At 35.1% G+C, this 11,951-nt stretch overlaps 2 protein-coding genes across 3 annotated transcripts in view; one reads left to right on the top strand and one right to left on the bottom strand.

Moving 5' to 3' along the window:
* Nucleotides 1–220, bottom strand: part of ITFG1 (integrin alpha FG-GAP repeat containing 1) — a 67,181-nt gene extending 66,961 nt beyond the window's left edge. Inside the window, 1 exon segment of the mRNA XM_009997479.1 lies at nt 115–220. Within this exon segment, the coding sequence (XP_009995781.1) occupies nt 115–220 (106 nt within the window).
* A 1,958-nt stretch (nt 221–2,178) lies between these two features.
* PHKB (phosphorylase kinase, beta) overlaps nt 2,179–11,951 on the top strand; it is a 62,920-nt gene continuing 53,147 nt past the window's right edge. For both annotated transcript variants that reach the window (XM_009997457.1, XM_009997458.1), the window contains exons 1-4: nt 2,179–2,294; nt 8,373–8,462; nt 9,277–9,415; nt 10,679–10,778. In XM_009997457.1, coding sequence (XP_009995759.1) covers nt 2,240–2,294; nt 8,373–8,462; nt 9,277–9,415; nt 10,679–10,778 — 384 coding nt within the window. In that variant the 5' untranslated portion in view covers nt 2,179–2,239. The remainder of the gene's footprint in view (nt 2,295–8,372; nt 8,463–9,276; nt 9,416–10,678; nt 10,779–11,951) is intronic.

Raw genomic sequence — 11,951 nt, 5'->3', positions numbered from 1 at the left:
GGGCGCTCCCCAACGGTCCTTGCGCGCGGACCCCGCGCGGGCACGGGCTCCCGGGCGCGGGGCCGCTGCGGGCGGGGTTGGTGCCTGCGGCTCTGAGAAGCTGCGGGCACTTACACAGAGGTACCGCAGGTTGCCACGTTTCCCTTGGATAGTTGAGTTGTTTGGTTCTTTTTACTGTGAGCGTTTCTTGTTCTGAAGTCGGACGGCGTGGCAGGTGCATTCTGGCCTAAATGAAAGGATGATATTTACCAAGTTGGCTTGAATTTCCAAAGTTCAAAAACCCGATTATTTTTTTTTTAAGAAAATCCAGTCTTAGTAGGGCTTTAGTTATTCGTGTTCTAATGGAAGTACTTTTCCAAGTGATCCCTTATTTATAGGTTATACATGCTTGTAAAACTCAGTCGTTGTTTCCTTATTTGCATATTCTATTGATTTGGCTTGTGGTAATGACTAATCAGTCAGCGTGGAAAGAAAATGGCTTTATGAGGCCTCTCAGAAAGATAATTAATTGATAAATGACTGCTCTGATTCATATGGCTTTAAAAATTCTACTTATGTATAGTATTCGTTTGCAAAACACCTTGATTAAGACTGTCTAGTAAGTGAGTGGTTACTTGGTGGCCAGTTATGGTTATATGGTTATCTGGCAATCGAATTACAAATGTATCTGTAGAGCTCCCCAAAGTGCAGTCTGGAACCTGGGGAGTAGGTGGATTCTGGGTCTCTAGGCAGCAGGCTGACTTCTTGGGGATTCCCATGCAGACTCGGGCCCTGTGAGTGCAGAAGGCATTTGGATAATTTAAAATGCTTGAGTTTTTCTTAACTGCTCCTGCCTTCCCCTTTTTTTGTTAAGTGTATTAGAAAATATCTTCTGTGGCAATGACAAATGTGTTTGTAGTTCACTTCATTTCCTGTTCATAGAGGTGTTGTCATTTATATAGTAACTGAATACATTTATTTACTCAAGGAATAAAGATAATTTTAGTTGAAATGCTTGTTTGACAAATGAGTTGATTTGAGAATCAAATTTTATATATAATCTTTCAGATAACATTTTTATCTAAACTAGAAAATAATGTTCTTGTTTTTGAAATTTACTCCATCTTTGGAAGTGTGTTGAAATTTGTATAACTTAAGAGGTATATGTCCTTTCTGGCACTGTGAGAAAGAGACAGGGTTGGTACAGTCATTGACAGTGGCAGGAACTCCCTCCGTACTGTTGTGAATCAGTTTAAATCTCTGCTTGATAGTCCCACTTTACAAAGGGTACTGATTATTTTCTTTGTTTTTTAGTATGGTGCTTTGAGTAGGATACTGTAAACATGGAGTGTAGTCAGATGTGCATGAAATGCTTGAGTGATTAATGTTTTGTAGCCAACAGCAAAGTATGACGTAAGACCCTGTCATGTAGGAGGTATAATCTATAGCTTCGTGTTTATGTATATAGAATTACAAAATACATTTTTGCCAGTAAAACCAAATTATAGTGAGAATTTTTTCTTTCCCTTCCTTGAGCGATAAAATGCCATTCCATTTGTTGCTACTGTGATAATTAACAGTTAAGGGCAGATTATTGTAGTTGGTCAATCTGCAACTTGTGAAATTTTGGTTACTTAAAAAAAATATGCTGAAAGATTTGAAAAAACTTGTCCAAACAAGTTACAAACAGAATTTTCTTATTTTACATCCCAAACTGGAGTATGTTCTACTTCAAATAACTGAGCTATTCAGTGCCATAAGCGATATATGTGACTGCAAGAAACATTCTAATGTAAATTCCACATGGGGTAAAAGCAGTACTGTGCATAAGCAGAATTTTAGCTCCCCATGCTCACTATTACTTAACACTTTTGTATAAACTAGCTAAATTGGTATTTTTATTTGATTTGAAATAAATAAAATAGATTTTATTCAGCACCTTTTGATGTTAGTAGCAAATTTCCTATTGAATAACAAAGCTACTGTCTAATGTCCAAAAGATGGACTTTGGCTGTGTCATTTTACTCAGATTAGTTTTATAGATGTAAAAGAAAATAAAGCCTATTTTTAGCATAGAAGAGGGAAACATAAAATGTAATGAAATTTTGCAACCCTTTGTGCTGTGCACTGTCATGTTAATAACTCCACTAACATTGCTTTCACTTAATTTAATGCTGATTGCCTTTAACATTTACTAAACAGTTTTGAAAATTACTGTAGCTTAGCCTGAGACGTTTGTGATTAGCTGCACCAATTTGAAATGGCCAATTTGGATGATGACAGAACCTCCTCTACGCATGCTTTTTTAAAATTTGGTAAGTGTGCAGTTCTGTGTTTTGTTTTTGTTTGTGACTGTTTAGCTCAATAAAAAGTAATTATGTGTTTCGTGTTTCATGCAGTGTTTTGTGCTAGCAGCTTCTTAGCACTATACAGTAGAACATAGAAATTCGAGCTCTTTCAGTGAAAATTTCTGAAAATTGGAATTTACTTAGGTTGAAATCTGTTGTTCAGATCTTCCCATTTTGTTTGGTTTTGTTTTTGTAAGTATTTCACAGTGTAACAATCTCTGAACTGAAATTTCCCTTTTAAGATGATGATCATGTGAAAGATGCACTAAGAATAGTGTTTAGAGTTAACTCCTAAAAAAAACCCAACATGACTGGTTTAGAGAAAAAAAAGTAAAATTTACTTTAAGTCAGTCGTTGTTCCAAAGCTTGGCTTCTGGAAATTAAGTGGAAGCAAAATAAAGTCCTCAGGCACAGCTTCTCTCTAGGTACAGCAGAAGCTAGAATCTATGAAGTTGGCAAGACCCATTTGGCTCAATATATTTTGGAAAGAGTTTGACTGGAACAAATGTGCCCATATGTGAAGCTAGCTCATCTGGGGAAAACTGTGTAGGCTTCTTGTTTAGTCTGTGTTGAAATGCAGAAGCAGTACAAGTGCTGGTGAGAGTAACTTGGTGAGGGGGTTTCTGCTGTGTCTTGCCACAGTGGAGCCACTTGAACTACCCTGACCTGCCTGTGGCATTGCTGTTTTGCCTATCTTAATGACAGAGGACATGTGAAGTGTTGATACTATAATAAAAAAATTGCTCTTTCCTAATTATTCTATTAATACTTGAGGTTTCTGGTTTTCTAATGCAAAATTGTAGTAGTTCTAAGAGCTGTTGGATTGAGTTTGCAGTTAAATGTCAGTGACTGCCTGGAGTATTCTGACCTTTTTGCATTGCAAGGCTTGTGTGGCAGACTTTGGCATTTTGGTATGTTTTGGTTATGTCAAGCACCTGTGTTTTAGTGTGATGGTCTGTGTTTTATTTCTGGTATTCAGTAACTTCTGTGTGTTGTTAGTTACTGTAAATCCTGAAATCAGGAATTTCAGTCTCATACTTTAGAGAGAAATCACTTCAGATTATTAGGAAATAGAGAAAGGACAGAATAAGTTTTACATATTCTTCCTTTTCCAGTAATTTCTAATTGTTTACATGCACAATCTAACACATGATGTTTCTTGACAAATGATACTTGAAAATTTTTGTCCCTTTGAAACCATTTAAATCAAACTATTTTTACATGTGTTATCATCACTCAACCTAGGTAACATATTGCACCTTGTGTTCACTACTGATGTTTACTCAGGTAGAGGAATACCTTAATACCTTTTTCTTATTCCTCCCTTAGCCCCTATCCTGGAGTTTCCTTATCATGTTTTCACTGAATTGTAGAACAGTTGAGTTTGAAAGGGATGTTAGGAGGAGGTCATCTATTCTAGCCTCTTGCTCAAAGCAGGGTCAGATATGAGATCATAGTTTCCTTCTGTTTGCAGTGATTAAAAATGCCCACCAGCAACAGCATAGTTGGTACATGTTAAGTTCATGGGTTTAAAGTTCAGATGTTTACATGTGTGAGAAATTAATTTTACTTCTAGTGGAAGGGCTTCTGGAAATAATTTTCTAATACCACCTTGCTCAACTATGTGTGTTTGAACTTAAACAGCAGATGCAGTTTATAGCAGACAACTATCAAATTAAACTTTATTGTATCCAACAGTGTTTCTTCTAGTGCTGTATTAAGTCTGAGCTCAAGAGAGATTGCAGAAGTCTTGAGGGAAAGGAAATATGATGTTGAGAGGATATGTTCATGTGATATAATTTCTTAAGACTTTGCTGTGTGCAGAAATAAAATTCTCTTTGGTCTTAACGACTTCTGTAATGTGAAGATGTTATTGTCCATACTAATACTGGGACTGAAAGTTACTGTGATCTGAGATCCAGAACTCGTTTAAGTCTCAAGTATTGGATTACATCCAAGAACTAGTGTTACATTAAAGGACTGTAGTCAGTTTTTATTCTTATCAAATCTAGGAAGAATTCTGGTATTTTCAGGGGTTTTTTGTTGTTGTTTTGTCCCGCTGTTTTAATTATGTGGGTAATCATTTTTTTCTTTTGATAAAGTGCTGGAAATAAAATTCTTCCCATGTTGTTTCCATTTGTTTGTTATTAAACACTGGGGAGGTGTGTGGTTGGTTGTTTTTTAAAAAATATGCACTTTGCAAAATGTGCATAATCAATCCATGATGAAATATGCAAATCTTTATGCAAACATTAGATCTAGAATTCCATTGTGATACTTGTTTTTCTTTAGTTTCTCCAGTTGTTGCCACCTTCAAGGATGTGTGGGTGTGCAAAGCTGCTGTAGATAGAATTTAGGAGCGGGGTTTCAAAATGTTGGCCATAGCTTCTAAATCTAAATATCTAGGCAGTTTACAGCTCATCCCTGAAGGGCAATTAATGCTAATCTCAAGTGTAACTGGAATAAAAATGAAGTGGATGGGAAAGTACTCTAACACAAGGTTGACATAATATTCTCAGCCTCCAGAGGTTTTATATACAAAAGTATTTACAGTACTAATAGCTTACCTCAGAGAAATTCCCTCAGTTTTCTTCACTTTTGTATTCTGATAGTTAACTTGCAAGTTTTTTCCTGGAATTGTACATTTGAGTTTCCTCTGCTGGATATCGCTTTCTTATTATTTCCGTGTCTTAGCTAAGACAGAAATACCTTGTCTGTTAATTACTTTAGTGCTACACTAGCAATTGATGTGTCTGTTACCAGCTATTGGGCTGTTTCAGATTTCTTCCTGTTCAGTAATACTTAGAAAGGAAATTACTATCCTTCTTAGTAATTCTTCAGCTTGAAGAATGGTGAAATCATATTCTCTAGAACCTGTAAGTGGTAGGAAATGAAATGCAAAATGTGAATATAATGTACAGTGCAATATCTGAAGACAAACACAGATTTAATTGGACTTGGGTCCAACTCAAGGTTTTGAGGGGTTTCAAATCACACATTACATATACCAATGCAGGAAGCAACACTTTGATTTTCGATCTGTGGTTTTTTAGTCATTTTTTAGGAGTTACTGAATTGCAGCAATCCAATTCTGATGTAAGGAAGTAATGGGCATACTTCATTCTTTGTGGAAGAAAATCTGAACTACCCTATTTAAATTTTATATAGGGTGTTACACTGGTATACAGCTGGAAAAATATTAAATAAGATATTTTTTATATTCCTTCCTAGCATATCTACTTATTTACCTAAAGTAAAACACTGGTGACAATGAAATGAGATATTTATGGAAAATAGTATTTAAAGTTAGTGTCCTCATTCTCTGTTTTCTGAATGATAATGTACAGACTGAGAACTCAAGGATAGTGTTTGCATATGTCATTCTTTTACATTTAAGTGTTGCAGTCCTGTTTGAAGTATGTAATTGAAAATAGTTTCCTATGGCAGTTTTTTTTTCTTGTGAAATGTGTTATTAAATCAATTTTGGAAAAGAGTATATATAGGCTTTTTTTAGCTATCCTAAAAATAGCTTCCACTGGCTTATACTCTCACTACTAAAGCACAGGGTGGGAGCAGCTAGCTTCATGTCTGTCTTATTTCTTGTTTTTGATTATATTGTGACACTAAGAAACCATAATTTACCACAGGATCTGTTTAGCAGAATGCTGTGGTCACCCAAGCAAAACATAAACTATATAGATGCTAATGAGACATTAATGAAGAGTATGTGGAAAACTTTGATGTTGAGTATTCCTTTAAACAAGTTCTCCTACTCATAGTAGGAGTAATTGTAAGGAATACTTTCAAGGCATAAAACCTTAATTTTGGTTAATTTTCTTGAACTTTGAATAGAATTTACTTTTTTGTTTCATAACAGTCTTATCTGGTTGTTTCCATTTATTTCTGCTAGTAAAGTTTCAAATATGTAAAATAATATAATTTGTAGATAGTGATGCTTTGACATTTTCATGCTCATTCTGTTCAGTCATCTTTCTGCTCAAAGTTGAAATCTTTGAATGCTCTGAAATAGAATATGCTTTTTGTTTATGATAACTTTATTTTGTTTCTCTGTTGGCCACAGAGGGTCACAGATTGTCTGGTAAGTATGTAAATTAGAACAAGTTTATTTTTTAAGCATTTGACTTGTCTGTAAGTGTGTCTGCCTGTGAATACTCAACTGTTTTTCATGGTGCAGCACTGGGTGTTAACAGTCTGGAAGAAGTAGACATTTTGAATCTCTTTCACACACAAAGGACAGTATACTATGTATGAGTTAATACAGTTAACAAATCTAAGAGTAAGAGTCTTTATTTTGCCTTTGAAAATCTAGTAAGTGAATATTTCTCATAGATTCGCTACTTTTAATGCAGCAGGTGACTTAGGGCAGATTTTTCTCCATGCATGTACTGTCCTACTTTGACTGAATCACTATACAAAATTAAAATTACTGCCAGTCACTGTATTATGCGCTTTTGCAAGATAACTTAATTGATAGTACAGCAATATAAATTATGAATCTTCTTATGGACAGGGATTCCTAGACAAAAAGAAGTAGAAATATAAAATTGCTTTGAAAAAATGATTTAAATTGGTTCAGAATGTTGATTTTTAAGCAGGAGATACAAAAGGTGTGATATAAGTTCTGTTTTCCATTCCTGAACTACTGTTTTTCTTCTAGCTTTGCTTTTTTAGGCAACTCAAGTATGGGCTCTCTGCACATCCCTCTCGGGCCCTTTCCCCACATACATGAGTTGTTTGTAACTGAACCTCTCCCAGTCAGGAAAGGAAAGGCTGTAGAGGAACCTCAGAGGTGTTGGTAAACATCAGCAGAGTCCATGCACAACAGACCCACAGGAATCTGCTTAAGGAGGGCTGGGTTTTTTGTTCTAAACTACTACAGTTGCAAAACAAAAAAAATGCTTATTTTGGGGATGGGGTTGAGTTCCTGAGGGGTAAGGAACATTTTCCAATCTCCACACCAGGGAAATTAATTAATGAAGCTTCTGTTGCCACTCCACACACATTCATTTCGTTTGGATGAGAATCCAGGATATTGACAATTGCCTGTCTAATGCTTGGATATGTGCTGGGAGTGCAAAAGAAGCAACTTGAATAGGAGCACTCTGCTGTATCCTGCCAGAGCTGCTTGGCTGGCTGGGCTTCCCTGGCAGTTAATTTCTCTGAGCTTTTCAGAAGAACACCATGCAGTCCAGAAAGGGGAAATTCTCATTCTTCCTGTTATCAAATGGCTCTGTGGGAGATCATGCCGTCCAGAACACTGAATAAAGCCAAAGTGATTTATGGAAGGAGAGAGTATGTTACTTTTAAATGAGAAGTTGAAAGTAGTTTACCCCAGTAATTTTTAAGAAGCCTTGGTTTTCTCATAGGTAGCTCATTTCAGCTATCAGGAAAATGGACTTTTCAGGTGCAAATAGGGAAGTAGTCAATATGTGAGACACTGAGACGAAAGATGTGGATTTGATAGCATTGTATTTCTCTGGACTATAGGTAATTTATAGGCTTTATTTACTGGATAGGTTGTTAAAGCTAGGCTTACTGTGGTCTGTGAAAATGAGGTTAGCACAGGTAAGACATTAATTAGTTGTGTACCTGTTCACCATTTTAGAAGGCAGGTAGGGAATTAATAGTTAAATGTGGGCTGCTTTGTTCCCTCTTCCTTCTGTTTTGCTACATATCTTTAGGAATTCTGTCTGTAGCATACTTAGTGTTCCTAGAAAATTCTTAACATTTAATAGGCTGTCTTCAGTAATTAAATTGTATGTTTATGTAGCATTTGCTGTAACTCAGTATCTGCAAGGCACTGGAGATCCAGATGGGGGTCTTGTCTATGTGAATAGGTACTGTAGAAAAAATGTGTATACAAATCTCTGAGATTATAGAAATTACAACTTAGTTGTTTTAATTGAAATTCAAGATATTGTGCTTTTATATAACAAACATACAAAAATCATATTACAGTAATTTTTAGCTATAGTAGAATAATAAAACTAACTGGTTATTCTGATCTTGATTTTTTTTCTTTAGGTTCAATTTATGAGCCACTTAAAAGTATTAATCTTCCAAAACCAGAAGGGGAAAGTCTGTGGGATAAATTAGATCATTACTACAGAATTGGTAAGTTGAAATTGTTCCTATATTGAAAGATTTTCAGTGTAAGTTACTGAAATATCTACAGCTGTGGTTATTATAGTAATTAGCTTCATCTTAAAAATAGTATCTGCAGTCCTTTAATAAAGAATTTTATTTTTTGAAAAATGAAAGGTTCTCTCATTACAATCCCTCAGAAGTTTATTGTGATCATATAATGCATTTATTTGAATATTTCATATATTGCTTGAAAAATCATGACTTGTAAGTAGTATTCAAAACTATCATCTGCATTTGTTAAATGGTAGAATAGATTCTGACAACTTGAAAATTCCTGTCTAACTCTATTTTTATGTCAAGATACTGAGTTAAATAACTCTAGTTTTCTTTCCTTTTTTAAACATAGTGATCTAATCATCTGGCCTGAGTTAAAACTTTGATTTTTATGAGTGTACAGTCTTGCAGAGTTGAACTATTTAAATTATTTGGTGGGGGGCAGTTGACATACTATAGCCCTTTTTTTTTTTTTTTTAATTCTTCATAAAAGGGTAATTACTGGTGGTGCAGAGTGGGTTGTGCTGAAACAGAGCCATATAAATATCTATAATACTGATTATTTTTTTTTTTTGTGGAAAGATACATATTGACTGTAACCCCAGCATGTTAAACATTTTTTTGTGTCTCTCTTCATGCCTTCCTTACCTTTCTTTCTTTTCTGTTTTATGTTGTGTGTGCTCTAACAGGTTGTTCAGATCTTGATTTATTCCTGAAAAATCTGTGTAGAAACTGGAAGAAACATAGGTGCTGTTAATAAAATTTTTTTTGTTTTTCATTTTTCCAGTTAAATCAACATTGCTGCTTCATCAAAGCCCAACCACAGGTCTGTTTCCTACAAAGACATGTGGGGATAACCAGAAGGCAAAAATACATGACAGTCTTTACTGTGCTGCGTGTGCCTGGGCTTTAGCCCTTGCTTACAGGTGAATAACTTCTGAAGTCACATCTCTGTCTGTGTTACATTCTGTTATGCAGTACCCTGGAAATGTTGGCCGTTGACATGCTATAGCCCTTTTTTTTTTTTTTAACTCTTCATAAAAGGGTAATTACTGGTGGTGCAGAGTGGGTTGTGCTGAAACAGAGCCATATAAATATCTATAATACTGATTATTTTTTTTTTTTTGTGGAAAGATACATATTGACTGTAACCCCAGCATGTTAAACATTTTTTTGTGTCTCTCTTCATGCCTTCCTTACCTTTCTTTCTTTTCTGTTTTATGTTGTGTGTGCTCTAACAGGTTGTTCAGATCTTGATTTATTCCTGAAAAATCTGTGTAGAAACTGGAAGAAACATAGGTGCTGTTAATAAAATTTTTTTTGTTTTTCATTTTTCCAGTTAAATCAACATTGCTGCTTCATCAAAGCCCAACCACAGGTCTGTTTCCTACAAAGACATGTGGGGATAACCAGAAGGCAAAAATACATGACAGTCTTTACTGTGCTGCGTGTGCCTGGGCTTTAGCCCTTGCTTACAGGTGAATAACTTCTGAAGTCACATCTCTGTCTGTGTTACATTCTGTTATGCAGTACCCTGGAAATGTTTTAAAGGACAAAGCTACATCAAAAATAGTTTTGTAAACCCACAGACATGTGTTTCCAACTCTCAATAAAAATACTTATGTAGCTACTAAGCTAAAAAAATGTCACTTTACTTTTGCTAAACAAACATATTTTCATATAATTTTGTTGGTACAAGTGTTCTGAAACAGAGGAATTAATGTGGGCTCTTGAAACTTAAGGTTATTGTGACAAATGGTATTCAAGGAATACTACTCTTTTTAATGTAGTAGGAGTGTTCAGAGCAGAAGCAGACTTATTACAGGTAGCAACAATCTGGGTACTAAGAAGAGAATGAATCTTTGAATACTGAGAACTTTATAGTTGCAAAATAGTAGTGACCTTGTTAGGTAGAGAGGTTGGGCAGTCTTGGTTTGTTGGTGATTTTTTTCCTTTTTGAATTTTGAAGTAGAAATGTTTGTGCAAGTTGTTACATAAACTAAAAAATATACATCCTTTTTGTAGTAAGGAAGGATGGGTAGGGCTATAAATATGTTGATATCACTGTGGGCACCGCTCTACAGCAGTGTTAGTTAAATACTTAATATTCCAAAGCACCGTGTCCCTTTTTTCTTTTTTCCCCTCTAATGCATTTCCAATTTGTTTTATGAATTATCTCTCTTACCCAGGCGTATTGATGATGACAAGGGAAGGACTCATGAACTGGAGCATTCTGCTATAAAGTGTATGAGGGGAATTCTCTACTGCTACATGCGTCAGGCTGATAAGGTAAAACACTGTGCTGTGGACACGAGCACTCACTTAATTCTAAGGGATTAATTTAACTGTGGAAACTAACTTCTTAATACAGATAAAATTCAAAGGAGGATTGCGGTATAACTGTGTGGCCCAGCTAAGAACAGCTGCTTCATTATTGTCAGGTCACAGCATTGTTTTAGGGTATAAAAGACATGAGCATTATGGAAACTAAACTGCAGGGCATACTTGAAACTTCTTTGGGTTCCTTTTGCAGTTATTTATCCTATTTAAACATTAGACCATTAGTAATAGGTGATTTTTTTGATGTCTTTTTAATGCTTAAATGGCAAGAAGTAAATTTTCTTTTAGCTAAGGCTGGAGAGTTTTTTTTACTGTTAACTTGGTTATTGCGTTTGTAATTGTTCTCCTTATCTAGGTGATTGTTTTTATTATTTTGCTTGGTTTTTTTAGCAGCCACTTCTAAGTATTCTTTGACCCAATTATCTAAATTCAGAAAGGCAGCAATCCAAAATGAGTAAGAAAACAGGGTAATTTACTGACATTATCACAGAGTTGATAATCATCTTTTGATCATAATTGGATTATTCTTTAATATTCAGGGCTTCATCTTATAAAAATTTAGATGTGGGAAATAATTTTGTATAATGGTTAGCAGTAATCCTACAAATAGTTAAAGATCTGTATTCCATGTAAGTTTCATGTCACTGACTTTTAACTGTATTTAAAATCATTCTCATGTTACCATATTTCTTCCATTACTTCTAAGCATGCAAACGGAGACATGAATTCCATAGACATGCAATATCAGAAGTAATAATAACAATAGGCAAATTAGGTGTATTGTAAGTTGTATTTATGCTGACATGGTATTTTTTATCAGTTGTCTCAGTCTCTTTCTTTGTAGTCTTCTCACTTAAAATAATCTTGACCTAAATTGATCTTTTTACATTTGAACTATTATTTTTCTCTGGTTACTTTTAAGGCCAATCAGTGCACATATGAGTGATGAGCATTAAATTAACACAGTACCCCATTGCTGACATGCTGGTAGTCACTGGTAGTATAAATGTTTCTCTCTACCTACAATAAGCAATCTCAGGTACCTGACAGACAAAAGTCAAACTGGACTTTATTCTGAGAGATTCTGTGCTGGCCTCAAGTAGAAGGAGTACGTTTCTTTTA

Source organism: Chaetura pelagica, unplaced genomic scaffold (assembly GCF_000747805.2).
Source record: "Chaetura pelagica isolate M959 unplaced genomic scaffold, ChaPel_1.0 scaffold425, whole genome shotgun sequence".
NCBI lineage: Eukaryota > Metazoa > Chordata > Aves > Apodiformes > Apodidae > Chaetura > Chaetura pelagica.
This window is presented reverse-complemented; position numbering and strand designations above follow the sequence as displayed.